This window comes from Orcinus orca, chromosome 19 (assembly GCF_937001465.1).
Source record: "Orcinus orca chromosome 19, mOrcOrc1.1, whole genome shotgun sequence".
Taxonomy (NCBI): domain Eukaryota; kingdom Metazoa; phylum Chordata; class Mammalia; order Artiodactyla; family Delphinidae; genus Orcinus; species Orcinus orca.
Genome location: NC_064577.1, coordinates 37,926,838 through 37,947,271, shown reverse-complemented (window position 1 = coordinate 37,947,271; position 20,434 = coordinate 37,926,838). Strand labels below are relative to the sequence as shown.

At 48.7% G+C, this 20,434-nt stretch overlaps 1 protein-coding gene across 3 annotated transcripts in view; it reads left to right on the top strand.

Moving 5' to 3' along the window:
• The window catches only part of LOC101279155 (ADP-ribosylation factor 2), a 101,243-nt gene that overhangs the window by 60,737 nt on the left and 20,072 nt on the right, over nucleotides 1-20,434 (top strand). The window contains exon 5 of one of the 3 annotated variants that reach the window (XM_033438997.2): nucleotides 17,290-17,503. The exons of 1 other annotated variant lie outside the window; for it this stretch is intronic. In XM_033438997.2, the coding sequence (XP_033294888.1) occupies nucleotides 17,290-17,433 (144 nt within the window). In that variant the 3' untranslated portion in view covers nucleotides 17,434-17,503. Of the gene's footprint in view, nucleotides 1-4,668; nucleotides 5,078-17,289; nucleotides 17,504-20,434 lie in introns of those variants that run through there. One more of the 3 variants, XM_012535052.3, reaches the window with a different exon arrangement.

Sequence of the window (20,434 nt, the reverse complement as noted above, 5' to 3'; positions counted from 1 at the left end):
AAGTAAGTGTTTCCTTGAGTTCTGTGAGCCATTCTAGCGAATTATTGAAGATGGGGACCAAGAAGGAGATCCTAGGAGCCCTGATTTATGACCAGTTTGTCAGAAGTACAGGAGACAACTTGGGGTTTGCAATCGGTCTCTGGAGGTGTGTGTGTGGGAGGGGTCAGTCTTGTGGGACTGAGGCCTTTATCTGTGGGATCTGATGGTCTTTCCAGGTAGATCCTGTCAGAATTGAGTGAAATTGTAGGACACCAGCTGGTGTCAGACACTTGCTTGATGTGTGTTTTTCCTGTACAGTTGTTTTAAGTTTGGGGTAATTTTTTTTTTTTCCGCCATGGGACGCGGCTTGCAGGGTCCTAGTTCCCCGACCTGGGATCGAATCCATGCCCCCTGCAGTGGAAGCTTGGAGTCCTAACCACTGGACCCCCAGGGAATTCCCTTGGGTAATTTTTTTTCATACAACAATAGATAACTAATACACAAAACAAAAGCAGAAAGACCCTCTACAAGCTGAGAGGGTAGTGAGAGAACTGAGGCAGGTGTGATACCGAAAGACCTGCCACCGCTTGGTGGACAGGGAACCAGCATTTGCAGGGCTGGAGATCAGCGCTTTTAGGTGCGCCCTTTCCTTTGCTGTTAGGGCTCTTATCCTGCCTGCTGTGCACGTGAGGCTCAGAGAGGTCAAATCACTTAACCAAGGCTGCTCAGCTGGTCGGTGGAGGCGCCAGGACTTGAGAGCAGTCTGTCTGCCCTTGGCCGTGCTTTTTCATCCTCCACGCTGCTTCCGTGATCTTGGTGACCTTGGGCAAGTCTTTCTGAGAGCTTTGCACAGAATTTGAGCAGGCGGCTTACACATCCATGAGAAGATTGAAGCTACCGCTCCCTGGCCCTCAATGCTCTGATACAAGGTGCGTGCACAAGGCTCACACAGCCTTCGCTCTGTAGGGTGCCCCGGAGTAGGGTGGCCCTGTGTGCTAGAGATCTAGTGACCCAAGGATGAGTTTCAGCAGCTTGGCTTTGGGGGCCCCGTGCAAACTCGCAGCAGCCCTCGAGAGCACCCTCTACCCCACCCTTGCCTCCCCCTGCTGGACACACAGACACCCGCACCCAGGCATCATCCCCTGCCCTTGGCCTAGCTCCTCTGGTCACCTTTATCCACACAGAGGCCAACAGCGGGCACTTGTTCAAGAAACATGTGCTTGGGGTGATGAACCTTGAGGCCATCCTGTCACCTGGACCCTCAGGTGTGAGGCTCTCACCACTTACGGGGACACGACGCGGGAAGCATTGGCCGAGGGGCAAACCCAGCCTTCAGGGGTGGGTTCTCTCCTGGAGAGTCAGGTCAGGAGCACAGGGATCTGGGGCAGTCTCGGGAAGTAGGTTGCTTAGCAGTTGCTGGAAGTTTCCGTCCATCTCCTGGGGCCTTGGCCATCACCCTTGGCATCTGACTTCTTTCTTCCACACCTCTTTCTGCAGGCCAGGACAGATGCCACTCCAGGACCCCTCCCCACAGCTCCATGCAGGCCTTCGATGGGCCACTCCTCAGCCATGTCTCTCTGATCCACAGCTTGCATCCTGGCCGCGACCCCCGCTCCCATCTCAGCGCCCCCCTGCCCGCCCCAGCGCACATTCTCACCCCCTCGGCTGACAGCCCCCATTAGCTCCACGCTCACAAGTAGTGGAGCTCCCCCAGGGAGCTTCCTGCAGCCCCACCCCACCTTGCCCCCCACCCTCTTCCTGAAGAGCCCCCACGGGCCCCTACGCCTACTCTTCCAAGCCCTCCGCTCTTCCCCAGTCCACGTACTGCGTCGTCCTCTTCACCAGCCTCTCTCCAAGTGGGTTGAGTCCGGGGTCGCTCCCAGGGCTGAAACCCCTTCTGTAGACAGCCCCACTCCCCTGCACCCACTCCCACACTAGGAGTAGAAGAAAGGCAGATGGATAGGGATGTCTGCACAGCTTGTGTGGGGGGGGTGACGTGTGGAGACAGGCAGGTAGGGCAGGCCCCAGGATGGACAGATGGACAAGGCATCCAGCTTTCACCTCTCCCCGAATGGCCACAGGAGGAATGAGGCTGCCGCCCCATGCCTCTCGCAAGATGCTGAGAGTGTGAATGAGAACAGCTTGTGAGGGGCTCTGACGGGCAGGGCCTGGTGAGGAGACCTTTTGTAACCTTCCGGACCTGGCGTTGAACCAGCGGACAGGTCACGTGACCCAAGTTGCTCTGTCCCTTTAGCCTTCCCAGCTCACATCCCAAATGCCCCTTCTCTCTGCAAGGACTCTTCAGTCTGGGGAGGGGACATGGATTTGTCTGGGGAGGGAGTGGTGGTTCTGGGATGCATGGTGTATGTGAAACCTTATGCGTATGTGCGCACGTACGTTTTTTTTCCCCAGAGTGTCTGCAGCTTCTCGAAGGGCGTCTGTGACCCATGAAAGGGCCCACCTTGGTACCAGGCTATCCAGACTGGGCTCCCATGTATGTTTAGTCCCAGCAAATCTGGTTTCCAAGTTTAAGGACTGTCAGCATTCACCCTGAAGAAGCGCTCACCTCTTCACGTTGAAACCCTAACACTTAACCTGCTTTGGGAGATTTGAGATCAGACCTGCCCGGCAGGTGCATCCTCTATCCTTCTCACCCTCCCAGGCACACAGGTTTCCCTGCATTTCAAAGTGGACCAGCCTCGCGTTCCAGCCACATCCCAGGCTACAGGAAGTGTTCCCAGCAACAGGGAAGTCATCTGCCCCCTGCAGACATCCTGCATCTCAGCAGCCCCTTCTCAAAGGCTTTTTTAGAAATCTAATGGCCATGGGTTCTGCGTTGTGTAGGAGTTTTTGTATGTTTCCTGGACCTGAACTCAGCTCCCTAACATGAAGTACAAAGAGGATTGCTCTTTGGCTAATGGCCTTGATCACGGCAGAAATGACTTTTGTCTTGATCTTTTCTAAATTCTTCCTCGATTCTGCTTTGATATGAGGTCTGAAAGTTGACCACAGCGCGCTCATGAAAGCCAAGTACAGCAAAGAGGGAGCTTTCCTCAAGGACTGCCCTGTCCCAGTAGAACTTTATCTTATTTCTTTTACATGTAACAAATTCCTGAAAGCGTCTATGAGTATCAAATGTATCAAAGTTGGGTGATGCCCTTATTCTATACAAGAGGCAATGCGGTCTAGTGGTTCAGAATGTGGACAGCCACCTGGTTGCATGGGCATAAATCAGCCACTTCCTGGTGTTTGGCCGAGAGCTCTCTGTGCCTCAGTTTTCTGAAACTGAGAATGATTATAGTAACGACCTTGAAGGATTCTTGTGCAAACTAAGTGACTGAATACACTTAAAGCCTTAGAACAGAATCTTATTGCACTCTGTGCGTTAATGATTGTTGTTGTATGTTTTAAGGTGGATTCTTTACTCAGAGAGCTGAAAAGAATGATCGACTCCCTAATTATATGTTGCCTCTAAGACACAATTAATGACTATTTATTTCTAAGACTTTTTTGGAGGGCTGCTGCCATGCGGCTTACAGGATCTTAGTTCCCCAACCAGGGAAGGAACCCGGGCCCTGGCAGTGAAAGTGCTGAGACCTCACCCCTGGACCAAAGTCAGGGAATTCCCAAGACTTTGTTTTCTTTCCCTCACGTGTGAATCCAATCAATAGGCTCAGGACCAATGAACACTCATTGAACCTAAAGATTTGATGCTTTCAGCATCCTGATGATTTTCATCTTAGTTTCAAAATTATATTAAGTTTGTGAAAACTTTTGTTTTTTATTACTAATACTTGCACTTTCAATTTCCTGGTTTTGCTCATTTTTTGCATCAATAAACACAACAACATATTCAAACACTTGCACCAACATGTCATATGGCACAGGTCAAATGGAATGGGGATGCTTTAAGAATGGGATTGTTGGCTGGTGGTTTGTGTCACCTTATAACAGCTCAACATGTTTGCCAATATACGTGCAAAACCAAATCTGGAGAAGGAAAATCAATTTAGGGATGTTAAAGTCCAATGTAATATGATGATGGCAATGGCTCGAGAGGCAAAGACCACTGAGGCTGGCACATGTTTCTGGGTTCAGGTCATGATCTGTTTGTTGAAAGCACAATTTGTTACCATGAACTTGGAGACAGGTAGCCTTCCCCTTAATAGAAGACCCATTCCAAGAGAGCTGGCTATAAAGCAACCATTTATAAAATGTCATATTTTTTTAAAAATTCACTTTAAAATTAAGATGGTCTTCAAAGGAAAATGGGCTACTTTGAAAAGTTTTGGTGATGGGCCAGGTCTATGTCATGCTGGATTGCGGGGAGAGAGATTTGAGAGTGCTTTTCATAATTGCTGTTCCTTCCTGTAGCAGAAGCTTCAAAGGAGGTGATTCTTAAGGGGAATTGTGGTGAGTTCTGCTGTGCACCCTGCTTAAGAAGTTACAGGGGACAGCAGATACTCAAGGCTGCTTCCTCACTGTGGCCTGGACCCCTCCCTTCTTTTGTTCCCCTGGAGAGTGTCTTGCATCATAGCTGATAACTCTCACTAACATCTCTAATTCTTTTATCCCTCATTTCTTTGACGTCTCCTGTGATTGTGGTTAGTTAGGTCGAGTTGGAGTTCTTCATTCTCCTCACAATTAGGGTTTATGTGATCTTGGTATTCTCCTTACTTTGTTGGCTAGATTCTAGAAGCTGGAGAAGACACATGTGACGTTGAGCGGCATGAGTGGCAATGAAACATCAAGAGAGTCCTGATGGAGACTTTCACATAATAATGGGATGGCTTTGTATATAGAAGCAACCACTGGGCCCAGAGACGGAGTACCATCACCAGAGAGCGCTTCATAAGGACAAAACACAGAATTCCTTCCTTCCCCTCTTGTGGTAATGCCCCGTACTTTTTTTTTTTATAAATTTATTTATTTGTTTATTTATTTATAGCTGTGTTGAGTCTTCGTTTCTGTGCGAGGGCTTTCTCTAGTTGTGGCGAGCGGGGGCCACTCTTCATCGCGGTGTACGGGCCTCTCACTGTCGCGGCCTCTCCCGTTGCGGAGCACAGGCTCCAGACGCGCAGGCTCAGTAGTTGTGGCTCACGGGCTTAGTTGTCCCGCGGCATGTGGGATCTTCCCAGACCAGGGCTCGAACCCGTGTCCCCTGCATTGGCAGGCAGATTCCCAACCACTGCACCACCAGGGAAGCCCGCCCCCTACTTTTAAATTCTGGGATGTGAGTTGTTTTAGTGACGGGGGCTTGCTAAATTGACAAGGGATGGCAGCTGTCATAATGTCAAGTGGTGTTTGGATCATATGAACATTTGTGAATTTTTTTTCTATTTCCATCCCCTATGCCTGTCTTGCCAGTAGGCATGTGAGGTCAATCATACCTTCTCAGCTTCTACAGGTCAGCCTGGCTACCACTGTCCCTACATAATTCTGGGGACTCCAAGGAGGTTCCAGAGACCAAGGAGAGTCCAGTATTATGGTCCTGGCCAGACTGGGATTTCACCCTTGACCTTCTTCTCATCCTTATGCTTCTCCAGACCATAAAGATTTCTCCTACTCGGAACACCTCAGCTGTATGCTTGCCAACCTCGTTAGTCCCAAGGCCTCAAGTCCTTAGATTAGGTGGTTCCAGGAACTCCTGCCTACCTCCTCTCCCCCAGACCCCTGGGCATTTGTCAGAGCTGACAGAGCCAGACGCCATGTCATATTCCTTCCACCAGTGGGAATGGGCAATTAACATGTGCAGTGCTGCCCGTTGAAAGCACCTGCCCTCGAGAGTTCTAGAAAATAAACTCTTACCCAGCTTTATCGATCCTGGAATCTCACATTTTAGTAAAGTTCATTGACTTCAAAGGAGGTGTGAAAAATTGTTCAGGCCCACTCGGAAATCCATTATAAGTGGTTCTGGCATTTACAAAATTTTATTATTTTCCCGACTATGAGAGTAATACATGCTCATTGCAAAGAATTAAGAAAATACAGAAAGGTGCTCATGGAAAGAAGCAAAAGCTCCCAGAATCTTCTCTCTCAAAAATAATCATTATTAGCATTTAACGTGCCACCCCTTTTTTTTTTCCTGTGCACAACTATTTATAAGATTAGGTGGTACGTTATATACAATTCTGCATCTTGCTCTTTTCATTTTATACAACCAGAGCTTTTCCCTGTGTCATTATCTAGTTTTCAAAAACGCCATCTTAATGACTACATGATATTTCATTGTCTGGTTGTATCAGAATTTACGTAGCCAGTTCTCTATTTGCGGGTGTCTAGGCGGTTTCCTATTTTTCGTGATTATAAATGGTGCTGTGGCAAATATTCTCGTCCAGGAAATCTTTGTCTGGGTTTCTGATAATGGCCTTAGAAGAAATTCTCCGAAAGGAAATTATGGAGTCCCAGCTCTGCTGTTTGGTACCTCTCTCTTTACAAATGCCCTGGGGAAGTGAGTGACTCCTGTCACCCCCTGAACTGGTGGCCTTTGCTGTTGCCTCTGAGGCCTAGACAGGAGGACCTTTTATTCATGTCGGAGAGAGATGCAAAGGGGGCCCCTGCAGCCTCCCCAGGCTACTTACCTGAACCCACTCCATGCAAAGCAGAGTTCCCCCTGCAGGAACCATTTCATAATTAACTTAGAGGCTAAAGCATATTTAATTAGCCATGAAAACCCTCCCAGCCATCTGCCTCTGTTTTTATTTTGAGGAAAATGGCAGATCTTTTTTTCCCTTGCACTCTCTTTTTGGGGATGGAGCTCATTTCCAGCATCTTGGTTCTTTTTTTTAACGTCTTTATTGGAGTATAATTGCTTTACAGTGGTGTGTTAGTTTCTGCTTTATCTGAATCAGCTATACATATACATGTATCCCCATATCTCCTCCCTCCCACCCTCCCTATCCCACCCCCTGGGTGGACACAAAACACGGAGCTGATCTCCCTCTGCTATGCGGCTGCTTCCCACTAGCTCTCTATTTTACATTTGGTAGTGTATATATGTCCATGCCACTCTCTCACTTCGTCCCAGCTTACCCTTCCCCCTCCCCATGTCCTCAAGTCCATTCTCTACATCTGCGTCTTTATTCCTGTCCTGCCCCTACGTTCTTCAGAACCATTTTTTTTTTTTTTTTTAGATTCCATATATATGTGTTAGCATACGGTGTTTGTTTTTCTCTTTCTGACTTACTACACCCTGTATGACAGACTCTAGGTCCATCCACCTCGCTACAAATAACTCGATTTCGTTTCTTTTTATGGCTGAGTAATATTCTATTGTATATACGTAGCATCTTGGTTCCTGTATGGAGCAGAGCCCCTGCTCTGCTGTGGTGCACCAGAGTGGCAGAGCTAGGGGCTTAGCCTGAAGTGGCAGTCAGGGTCAGAGGTCACGCAGGCGTCTGCGTGCAGGAAGGCACTTTAAAGGAAAAGACCAACACCCTCATTTCTCAGGTGAGGAAACGGAGGCCAGGAGAGGCTCAGGGTGAGTCCGAGGACACTGGGTCTGAGGCCCTACTTCTTTGCTCCTTTGTTGTGCCCTCCAGGGAAGGGGTATGGCTTTGCTTTCAGCTGCACTCCAAGGCCAGAGGATTTAAATGGAATCCTAAGGGCTATAATGGCCCACAGTGTCGGAGCACTTTAAAATGTGCAAGTTGCATTCCCAGATCGCATCTTGCTGGACACTCACCCCAGCCCCAGAGCACTCAAGGGAGACTCAGGAGGTCATGTGACTTGCCTGTAGCCACACAGCTTGTGAGTGAGTCTGGAGACTGAGATGGAAACATTAAGTGCTTTGATCTGAATTGCTAATATGTCAAAATGCCTTTCATTTCCATGGTATTCCTTAGAAGGCCCTGACCAGGAGCTCACGGAGGAAGGGTCCAATGGAACGTTAGTCCAGTTACTTCTCGTGACATCACCTCCTCCAGGAAGCCTTCCTGGAGTCACCCCCCTAACCAACTGAGTTGGGAGAGAGGACTGATTCTCTGCCCCTTTGTCACCTCACATGTACCTCAGTATTACAGCTTAAAGCTCTCAACTTCCTATTGTCCCCAGTTCTAGCAAAGAGCCTGGCTTACACTAATACATCAATAAATGAAATTGAATTCAATGAGACTGAAAGTGGACATAGGAGTGATTGCTTCAGTAGTTTCCCCTCCTCCTTCCCCTTCACTTTGGCAGGGGGTCATCTGTGATCCTTCTGGGGGGTGAACATCATGTATGCATGGGGATGGTCCCTGAGGGCTGCCATATGGACCCACTCATGCTGCCAGGCTGGCTGTGTGCCCCAGATCCTGGAACTGTCAGCAGAGATGGAGATCTAGTCCACAGACTCCAGCCAGGTAGGGGGTACTGGAGACATCCACCACCAGGTAGCCTTGTGCTTTTTGGGCAAATCATTTCCATCCTCTGAGACTCGTTTTCTCCTTTATCAGGCGAGGCAATTAGCCTGGACCCTTTCATCCCCGATATTCCATGTCCTGTGACTCTATTTATCATGACCCCTGGGAGAGTCCAGGAGTGACAGGATGAGGGCCAGGACAGAAAGATGGAGAAGTCAATTCCAGCAAGAGGTCGAACGGAGCGCTGGACCCGATAACCTAGCAAAAAAGGCATCCTGCATATCGAAGTTCTGAGCCAAAGAGGAAAGTGCAAACCTTCGAAGAGTTCCTGGATCTAGTTCAATGTTCCTGCCAGGCTGAAAATCTCTCTCCTTTTTTTTTTTTCCTGTGGTACGCGGGCCCCTCACTGCTGTGGCCTCTCCCGTTGCGGAGCACAGGCTCCGGACGCGCAGGCCCAGCGGCCATGGCTCACGGGCCCAGCCGCTCCGCGGCATGTGGGATCCTCCCGGACCGGGGCATGAACCCGTGTCCCCTGCATCGGCAGGCGGACTCTCAACCACTGTGCCACCAGGGAAGCCCCTCTCTCCTTTTAAGATGTAAAAGATTTGCTCCCTGAGACTATCTTCAATCATGTTCTATCCCTCTCCAGCCACTACAGGCAACACTGAAGAAGGGGGAGTCTGTGGTGATGAATTAGGAATCCGTAGATACTCCTCCAGAGCTGCCTGTTAAACTCAAAGCACGTTTTGGCTCCGATAAAATCAGATCAACCAAGAAAATCCCTCAGTGGCAGCGCACTGGGGCACCCCCAACCCAGAGCCTCACTGCTGTCTCCCCAGCGTTACGCGCCCCGGTGCCTCCACACCCCCTGGGCCTGGGCCAGCTCGTCGCTGAAATACAGCGAAAGGACAGTGGAGAACTTATATTTTTTTCCTCTCAAGGGATGACCCACAGAATAGAAAAATAAATCAATGGAGGAAGATGAAAGTAAAATGCAGCTTCCTTCAGGGAACATTAGGGTGAGAGAAATAGAAAACGTTTCCATCAGTTGCTTTAAAAAATCAAGTATGGGGAGGATGTAACTCTAGTCGGTAGATACAACCAGTAATAGAAATACACTTCAGTTATCTACTGTGGTCAGTTATTGAGAGAGGCTAAAGACAGAGGAGGAGAAAGAGGTTCAAGGAATGGGGAAGGGGGAGAGAAGCAGACTCAGAAACAGGTGACTAGAAATAAGAAAAATATTGAAACCCAGAGAGAGAGAGAGAGAGAGAATGCGAGCAACAGATTCAAAGAAACAAAAATGCAGACAAAAAAAGAGAAGCGTGTACACACAATGCACACGCACAGGCACTCAATGTGAAGAGAGACAGAGGTGGAGAAGCCAAAGCAAGAGAGAGAGACACCTGAAGAGAGGTATGAGAGGAGATGGCAAAGTTGAGCTCATCAAGGAAAACACCTATTTAAAATAAACAGGGCCATCTACAGTTGGTTATTTTTTTTTTTAAAGAGTCAAACATTACCAGAATTACTTCTTTTTTTTTCAGAATTCCTTTGTAATGTGTTTTCATTCCTATCTAACTTTGAGAAGCACGTACACTCTTTCAAACCCATTTTCCTCACGTGCCACAGCAGGAAACCCCTCGTTCATTGTTCTGGGAAGGAAGACATCAACCTCAGATGGCAGCCTTTTAAGATGATGCCACTGCTATGTTTTCACAGCTGCAGACCTAGGGGGTCTCACCTTTCACTGCAGCTCAACGGCCACATTCAGCTCAACCCTGTACACCTGTTGAAGTAAACCTTGTTTGCTCAGAGATCACTAATTCGGAATCGGGGATGATTCCAGCAGGGCCAGAGCTGCCCGTGCCACTCTGTCAGAGTTTGCTGATCAAATGAGTGAGGGAATAAGATGGCAGCAGATGTGCTGGGTGGCGAGCGCCAGGCACTCTGGCCACATTGTACTCAGCAACAGCTTCCCAAACCTGCCAGCCACTCTGACACCTCGCAGCCAGGAACACCCTCTCCTTCCTCCCTGCCTCTGCCTGGTAAAATCTTCCTATCCATCGCTCATCAGTCAGTTCATATGTACTGAGCATCTCCTCTGCGATCCGTCTCCAACACCCCTATACTCCCTGGGAGTTAATCGTTCCTTCCTCTGGGTTCTCATTAATAACATCGGTCGTTGCTATGCTGCAGGTTTGGCATACTCTGTTAGAGCAGACTTTCTCAACCTCGGAACTGTTATTTGGAGCTGGGGGCTGCTTTGTTGTAGGGCTGTCCTGTGCGTTGTAAGATGTTTAACAGCATCCCTCGCCTCTACCCACTAGATGTCAGTAGCCCGACCACGCCAGTTGTCACAACTGAAAATGTCTCCAGTCACTGCCAGATGTCCCCAGGGGGCAAAATTGCACCCAAAGATGCAGTATTAGAATGAGCTGTTTGGTTGTGTCAGCCCTCAGAGAGGGTGCATCCTCTGGACCCGCAGTGCTAGAATGGTGCCTGGCGTGGAGAAATCACCTGGATCCCGTGGAGGAAGGATCCAGACCCTTGGACTGGGACCCTGGGCAGGCAGACGTTGAACTGGCCAGCTGTGCACATTGGTCATGCTAATCATTGCAATAGGAGCGTATTGGCACTTGAGGTCTGTAACCAAATCCACAGGTCTCTACTGAATGCTAACCTACTATGAGCTGTGGGGGACACATACAAGGAAAATAAAAGCTTCTACATTTAAGGCACATGCAATGATCTAGTTCATCAGAAAAAGCCTGTAGCCACGGGATGCTGAGGTAGGAATATCAGGCAGCTTAGAATGAGGTTCTGAAGCAGTGCGGGTTCCTCTATAAGGGGTTAAGGACTTAGACCAGAGTGGTCTGCTACTCCTGTGGAGGGTGTAGGACACTATGTAGAACTCGACCTGGGCCTTTAAAGGTGGGTAGGACTTGGATGAGGGCAGTGGAGTTGGGATAAGTGTGGCGTTGCCTCAACAGGGAGTGTCCACCTCGTGGGGCAGACCTAGCCAGCCTGGCCCAAAAGTTGGTTCTTGATTCAGGGAGGTCAAGTGTCTCCAAGTATGTCCGGAACAGCTTTCATTGGGGTCACCTGGGATACTGGTCACAAATGCAGATTCCTGGTCTGCCAGGCTCAGTGAATCAGTTTCGCTGGGGTGGGCCCAGGACTCTGTATTTTTCACACACACACACCCAGATGATTCTGATGCTTGGTTAAGTTTGAGACCTACTTCCTTGAGGGGAGGGCCATTGAACAGGCTTAGTAATAACCTTGGTCTTCCATTGTGTGCAGCCTATAGGGTTTACACAGCCTAACAGAGCATATGAGTAAACAGGAAGTAGAGCCAGGCTACCAGGGTTCAAATCCTGGTTCTGTCATTTCTAGCTGTGCAATCTTGGGCAGTTCACTTGAAACTTCTGTGCCTCAATCTTCTCTTCTATAAACTGGAATCAACAATGTCCCTGCCTCGTAAGGTCTTTGTGATGATTACATACATGTGTATTTGCTTGGCATGGTACCTGGCAGTTAGCAAATGCTCACGTGGTAACTATTAGTCATCGTCATCATTATTTTAGCATTTGATGCTTGCTAAAGGTTTCAGAGGGCTGAAGCCACCTTTCTTTAAACTATGGTCTGTCGGGAATTTCCTGGAGGTCCAGTGGTCAGGACTCTGTGTTCTCACTGCCGAGGGTCTGGGTTCAATCCCTGGTCGGGGAGCTAAGGTCCCACAAGCCTCTCGGCACAGCCAACAACAACAACAAAGTATGGTTACCCACAGCTCTCCTCTTCTCCCCTACCTTGCTCCTAGTTACTCCCAGATCTGAAGTTACACGGGCCCCTTCCTCCTCCGGTAGAAAGCTGAGCTCTGAGGCTTTCTGATGAGGTGAGAGGCAGCCTTGGGACACAAAAGAGTGTCCTGATGGGGTCAGGTCCCTCCCAGTTTGCAGTGTGAGAGGACTGTGAGGCAGTGAGAGGCACTTCTTGCCTCCCCGGCTCTGGGGTGGATGGACATATTGGAGGCCCAGAACCTCCTCTTGTCATTGCCAGATGGCAGTGTCACTCCTTAGCAACTCTCACCCTGGGGGGTCCCAAGTCAGAGCAGAAAAGAAGGGAGGGCAGCAAACTGCTCCACTGTATGAAGAGCCATGGCCCCAGCCTTCCTATTTGTACTAACATGACACGGTGTCTAAGACCTGCACAATGTCCTCCTCTGAGCCTCACAAGAACCCTGAGAGCTGGGTGGGGAGGTCTTGCCCACCCCATTTAAAAAATAATGGCTTTGTTGGGCTAAAATTCACAGACTATGCGATTCACCATTTTGAAGTGTACAATCCAATGGTTTATATTCTATTCCCAGAGTTGTGCAGCTGTCACTACTATATAATTTTAGAACATTCCATCACCCACCAAAAAAGCACATTTTCCTCACTCTTAGCCCCCAGCCTTCCCCCAGCTCTTGGCAACCACTTATCTACTCTCTGTCTCTATGGATTTGCGTACTCTGGACATTGCATGTGAAGAGATTCATACAAGATGTGGCCTTTGTGTCTGGCTTCTTTCACTTAGCGGAATGTTTTCAAGGCTCGTCCATGTTGTAGCAGGTAGGGAACTCCCTGGCGGTCCAGCGGTTAGGATTCCATACTTCCGCTGCAGGCGGCATGGGTTTGATCCCTGGTGGGGGAACTAAGATCCCACAAGCCTCGCGGTGCGGCCAAAAAAAAAAAAAAAACCCAAACATATTGTAGTACGTATTAGTACTTCATTCCTTTTTCTGGCTAAATAATATTCCATTATATGGGTATACCACATTTTGTTTATTTATCAGTTGATGGACATTTGAATTGTTTCCATGTTTTTGGCTATTATGAATAACACTGCTAATAAGCATTTGTGTACAAGTCTTTGTGTGATCATATGTTTTTATTTCTTTGGGTAGAGCCCTGGGAATACAACTGCTGGGTCATATGGTAACTCTGTGTTTAAACTTTTGAGCGATGGCCAGATGGTTTTCCAAAGTGGTTGCACCATTTCCCATTCAAAGTGTATAGGGTTCCGGTTTCTCCATATTCTCACCAACATGTGTTATTACCTGTCTTTTTGATTATAGCCATCCTAGTGGGTGTAAATAGGCATCTCAGTGTAGACTGATCCCACTTTATAGATAAAGAAATCAAGGCTCAAAGAGGTGACGCAACTTGTCCAAGTACACTCAGACAGACAGAGGTGAAGCCAAAATTCAAACCAGACATGTCTCACTTCCAAATCCACATGTTTTTCTATTACATCAGGCAGCCCTCCAACTGGACAACTTTGTCTGCGCCTGGCCCAGTCCCTAAGTCCAAGTGGTTCTTGGGATTCACACCTGTCACGGGACAGGGACACTCTGGCCACGAGCTGGTCGTTGTCTGCTCTCCTGGCCAGGCTACAGCCAATGCTCATTGAACCCCTACTATGGGCCCAGCTCCAGAGATGTAAGTAGAATAAGAAAGGCATAATCCCTGCTTTCAAAACGGACGAATTCCTCAAGATGCTACGTCAAATAAAAGATGGATTTTTTAGCTTCTAGGTTTACAATGTGCCAGCAAAGGGCAAAAAGGTGGCCTGGACAACAGGCAGGAAAAGAAGAATGGAGAGACCCCTGGCAGGAGGCGTGGAGGATGAGGGTCTGAGCCAGCTTAAGGAAGATTTGGTGCCAAGGCTGGGGGCATGGCCAGAAAGGAGAGGGCCAAGTTAGAGAGGTAGGTTGGACTGCTTTCCAGGATGGGGTTTCGCATGTAACTGAGGAGTGGTTAAGAGGGAGAAATAAAGAAGAGGGTTGGAAGACGGAGGGGAGAAAGAGTGAGGGCTGGTCAGTGTAATAATGTCACATACATACCTTCCATTTAGTGGGCACTCCAGGGCTAGGTACTCTGTTGAGTGCTTTGCATATCCTACTAGGTAAATGTGAATATTATTTTACAGATGAGGAAACCAAGGCTCAGAGAGGTTAAGTGCTCCAGCTAAGGCCACACAGCTGGTAAAAATCGTCTGACTTCAAACCCTGTTCACTTAACCACTGAAACATCTACTGAGTGAATAACTGAGGGATCTGATGGGGGACATGCTGCCAGGGGTACTGGAAATGGCAACCTCGTTCAGCCTCCTTTCTAGAGGGCTGGTAGTTTTGGAAATAGAAATGCGGTGGAGCTGAAGGTTTTTCCTGTGATGGTTTCAGCCTGTTTGGGCTTTCACACTTCAGTTTATAGCCTCAGCCACGGAGGTTTGCTTATTTATTCTTTTTACAGGAAAAAAGCCAATGAATTTTCAATAAATTGGGCTTGAGTATTTGACCAGTGAATCAGAAAGGTTTCCAAGTCTTAGGGTGGTTGAGGGGGATAGAACATTCATCCCCATCTATCCCGAAGGAGGTGGTGCTGCAGAGAGTGAGAGGGCCTGGGGGTTCCGTCCGGGGCCGGCACAAGAGGGCTGAAGATCAATCCCACAGGCTCTCTGTGTGGGATCTCCAAGCTCTCTGGGCATCGTGTCTCTCAGGGGACAGCAGCTGGTGAAGGCGCTGCTAGTGGATAAAACCTCTAGCTGCACGAGGATGGAGTAGCCCAGGGGCAGCAAAATTTTCCTGTAAAGGGCCAGATAACTTTAAGCTTTGCAGGATGTCTGTGGTCTCTGTTACATGTTCCTGTCCTCTTCCTTCCCCTGCCCCTGCCCCCTTTTCTTCTTCTCCTTCTCCTTTTTCCATAACCATTTAAAAATATAAAAACCATTCTTAGCTCATGGGCTTTACAAAAACAGACTGTGGGCCAGATTTGCCTGCAGGCCAGTTTGCCAGCCCCTGGTTGAGATATATCTCGGAAACTCGCTTGGATGCATTACTTAACTTCTTGGGGTTTCATATAATATATTTATTGAACACCTACTGTGTGCATACCAGAGAATGTTCACATTCATTGTAATGGAAAAAACATGACAATAAATCAAGAAGCTTAGTTCTAGTGGCTGTAGGGATGAGGTAGGAGGAACAGCAGTGGACCTGGAGAGAGCAGACCTGGGTCCCTGACCTGCTTCAGTTCCCCTGGAGCCAGCAGAACCACATCTGTAAGATATGTTAAAAGTAATGTATTCTTTGAAGGATTAAAGAAGCTCGGGAGGAAAATAACTTTGAAAAGCACTATATAATAGGAGGTATATTTAGACAGTTGGAGATACACAAACCTATGCATAGTTGATTGACAGTATAAAGACTGTGTAAATCTATGATATCAGAGATGTCACAGGTTAGGAGAGAAAAGAGATTGACTGAGATGCTGTCATATGGGACTTACTATTTTGGGTCCTTTCACCCGTGTTAGCTTGTGTGTAATTTAGGCAGTATCTCAATTAGGATTGGGTTTGGCTGCTGCCTATAAGAAACTGAAAATAATAGTGGCCTAAACAGGATAGAAGTATGTCTCTCTCTCTTTTAAAATGCATAGGTAGGCAGTCCAGAACTTGTAGTATAGCCCCATAGTGTCAAGAACCCATACTTCTCCTTTTGCTCCATCATCCTTGCATGTAGCTCCCGTTCCCCAAGGTCATCTCATGGTCCAAAATGGTTGCTAAGCTCCCTACCTTACATCTGCATTCCAGGCATGTTAAAGGATAAAGGAACAAAGAAGAACAGGGCTAAAGGACACACACCGGCAGACTTTTAAGGAAGTTTCTTAGAAGCTGGCTCTAAATACTGCTGTTTATATCTAATTGGCTATACCTAGCAGCAAAGGAGGCTACGAAAATCAGTCTTTATCCTGAGTGGCCATGTGCCCAGTTAAAACTAAGAGGTTTTGTTTTTAAATAAGAAGACAGCGGATACTGGCATAGGCAACTAGCTATGGCTACTGTAAGTAGCAAATTCAAAGAAAGGACAGGTGTCTAGGTGGCCAGATCAGCGAGGGCTTCATCAGGGGAGCAAGACTGCACCTGGCCTTGAAGAAACTGATTGTATTTTAAGTGGTAGACATGAGTGGAATGGGCATTCCAGGCAGGGGAAAGAATATAAGCAAAGGGAAACGCACTCTGTGTGGGATATTAGTCTAACCTGGAGCACTCCTCTAGAGGAGGTTTGAGAATTAGTGCTGGAAAAGATAATATAAATAAACAGTAACCAGCGATCCTACCACCCTGGGTGAGGTATGGTCCTTGACCACTCTGTGACTCCCCAGAAGCTCCTCCCCTCGTCACTCACATAGCCTCCTCCTGCCAGGGCCGCCTCCCCGCCCCAGGAGATGGTCCTTGGGGCCTCTTGGGTGCGCCGTCTCAACACAGGTCCTGTCCATCCACCTCCCCCTGCATCCACCTGGTCCTCGGAGAAACTTGGCATCTTTGCCCCACTAAACCCGGCAGGTGGGGATTGTTCCCTGCTCAATGGTCTCTCTTAATCGACACGGTCTGCTCCAGTTGGTCTCTTGACTTTAGACTTTTTCAGGGGCGAGTTGGGCCCTAGTCTCTATATTTTCTCAGCTCTGGAGGGGAGGGGAGGTCACAGGTCAAGTTTTTCCAAGATATCTTTGATTCCAGGTCCACAGTCGTGTCTGGCCAATGGAGTGCCCTCACTTGGCTTGGGGAGATGGAGACAGGTGGGTCCGTGGTTACCCCAGCTCTCACCATTAGCCAAGGAGTCTAAAAAAACCCACCTCCCTCCCATCACCTCCATCTCTAGCCTTCTCTTCCACATGGGCCGAAATGTATAAGGGGCAAGCGTTGTAGAACCAGCATGGGGCCAGTCTTAACGAGTCCTACCCAGGTGGCTCGGCAACTCCCTTCGGAACGTGTGGGCACTTCACACCTGAAGTCCTCAGCCTTGGGGCCTCAGGCGAGATTCCAAGACAGCAGAGCAAGCCCTCACTGAACATCTTGATTACATTTATTGAGCGCTAACCATGTGTCAGGCACCGTTAGCTCATTACCTATGATGTTATTACAGGTGAAGAAACTGACAGTAGAAGCGAGTGAGGACTGGAATATCCTGGAAAAGAGTCTTGAGAAACAAGGCCAAGAAAGAGAGGTGGGGCCCGACTGCAGAGGCTCAGAAGCTCAGACTTTCTCCTCGGAGCACTTTGGATTTTGAGCAGGTTGTGATGGGGTCTCAGTTGTACTTTTGAAAATTTGGTCTCAAAGCAAAGCGTGGGATGGATTGGAAAGAGAGGGCAGATGTCTTCCCATTGTAATGTGAATACTGGGCCGGGCTGGGGTTTGGGGAGGAGAAAAAGGAGGAGGAGGAAGGAAGGGGAAGGGGAAGAGAGGAAGGAGAGGGGAGAGGGGACCGGGGGGTCAGGAGGCAGAGGAAGGAGAGGCAGGAGGAGGAAGGAGAGAGGATTTGGGTGTTCTGTTTCTTTCTTCATTTGCTCAACAGGAAGCATACAATTCCTGAGCGCCCACCACATGTGAGAGGGGCTCAGATAAGCCATGCAAGGATCATCCATGGTCGTGGCAGGAGCTCACGAAGTGGAAGTGGACAAACGCAAGGCCCTTGGGGGCTTACATAGAGCCTTCACAAATATAATCTCACTCGATCCCTGCGCCTGTACTGTGCAGTAAGCGGGATGTGTATTCTCATACCCATTTCACAGATGAGAAAGCTGAGGCACAAGCAGGTTAACTGGCTCACAGTTGCACAGCTGGGTGGGGGCAGAGCTGGGGCTCAAATTGAATGCTCTTTCTGTTACATCAGGCACATCTGGGTACAGGAAATGTACCCAGAGCTCTGGGGGATGTGGAATTGGGCAGAATGATTAAGGGCTAGGTTCTAGAGTCAGATTGCCTGGCTCCAAAGCCTGGCTCCATCTCGAACTAGCTGTGTGAACCCTGGGCACGTTTCTTAACCTCTCTGTGCTTTAGCTCCTTCACCTGTAAAATGGGAAGAATGGTGTCTACCTCGTAGGGCTTCTTGAGCGTCACTCGTGATAGCACACGTAAAGTGCTCAGCACAGGCCTGGCCCAGAGTAAGCACTCTTATGTGATTCCACCATTATAGAATCACTATAAAATATAATTCTTTTGAGGTGAGTGACACAGGGAAGACAGTCCAGGCAGAAACAACGAGCCAACTCAGGGGGATGTGGCAGAGACCCAGGCCACTGTTAGGACATGTTTTCTATGCCCAGACCCCCTATAACACCCTGTATCTAACCTTTGCTTCCTCTCTTGCATCCTTCTCCCATCCTTCTCTTCCTATCCCTTTCTTTGTCCCATAGATTTTTCCCTTTCTTCCCTGCTGCTCCTTGCTCAGTTCTGCTGGGAGCCCTGAGGGCTAAAGACCTTGCTGACACCTCCGCACCCGCTCCATGTGACTGTGGGCCAGGAGCCAGCCTTCCCAATTGCTTTGACATCTACTGAGGGGCACTCTCCAGAAACATCAGCCGTTCACCAGGTCTGCTAAAGGACATGGCCGAAGCATCTGGTTTTCCCGAGGGGAGAGCCTTCTGCAGGCAAACGTCTCCCTTCCTTGTGCTATTTCTCCTGATCCTCAGCCTATATGATCTCCTTTTTATTAAAAGGAGGAAATGAGAGAGAGGGAGAGGGAAAGGGGAGGGAGAGGTGGAGAGAGAGAGAGAAATATTCTTACCGTCTGCTCTGTGGTTTCACAGAAGGTAATCAGGAAAGAGAGGAGGGTAGGACCGGGCTCTGTGGTTATCACAGCTATTAGCAGGAGCTCATCTGTTCATCAGCCTGTAAAGAGTTCCCAGCTTTGGCCAAGGTAATTACCAGCCTAGGTGGCTGGCCAGGTTGGGGCATGGGGGAGGTGAGGCTGTCATTTCCAGTTCACCAGCCTCCATTTGCTTCTTGGTCAAGGGGTTCAAATGAAAAGGTTAATTAAGAATCAGAGGATTTGTTCTTCAGGTTAAGTCACGTATACACAGCACAAAGGTCATATCCATACATGATAACTGCTTTTAAAAACCAATCCAATTCCACATGCACGTATTGACATACGCACCTCCTCTCGCACCTCCACCTGCCAACCACATCTCCATCTTCTCTGGACCAGGTGTCTGCTAGGCTTTTATCATTACAGAGGCTGAGTAGCAGGTGCGGCATGGGTGCCGCTTTTTTGGTGCTCACTTGGGAAATGCGGCTCATACCCCAATGGCAGCCCACAAATACCTGGGCTCCTTTCACGCTAGCCGCTTACCTGCTGTGTGTCCCTGGGCAAATCACCTCCTTTGTCTCAGGGCAGGTGGGAGTAGATCAGCAGTTCCTAATCATGATGGCCTCTGTGTGTGTGGGGGTAAGGTTGTAACAGAACATCTTGGACAACTCTTTATGCCTCCTCCTGGGATTCTGATATGTGCCCTCCACCCAGTGTGGTCCAAACCATTGGTCCATGTAGTGGATGATGTGAGGTGTCACCCTGATCTCTTCTTCAGGACCAAGGTCTTCATTCCTCTAGCTGTTGGGAGTGCTGGCAGATGCCTGTCAGCTGAGTCCCTCTCCAGGACTTGCCCTCAGCCAAAACAGCCATCTCACTCAAGGTCATGCCACCTTCCTGCTTCCTGGGGGCAGCCGGCATCCAACTCTGAATGTGGGGATGTAAATACCCATCGCTTTTGCCTCAGCACAGGACAACTCAGAAGTGTCATCCCAGCTCCAGAGCTCCCTGTAGAACTGGCTGAGAATTTTGTTGACGCTTCAGCCCAGTTCAACTCCTCTCTCTGCCCAGTCCCACTTTGTTCGCTCTCCTCCCCAGCCCTCACTCCCAGGTGTTGCTGCCAAAAGTACTTTCAATAAGTTTCCTATGTGTAAATTTATTGAAATTTACAAATCTCCATTTCAGAGTCTGTTTCCCAGGTAACCTATTATAAGACAATACAAAAAAATTGAGAATCACCAGATTCGATGCTCACCAGGGCCATCCACTCATCCATTCAGCAAACAAATGCTTGGCACCTAGGCTAACTCTAGCCCTAGAAGTCTTCCTGAATGAGGAAGGATTCCAAGTGGGCCTTGAAGGGCAGGCAGAATGTGAAAGGAGGAGGAGAGGCAATAAATTTAATGGAGTTGGTGTGTGTGTTGTGCTGGTTGTATTTGTTTTATCTCAGCCTGTGGAGCATCCACCACAGTGGAGATGC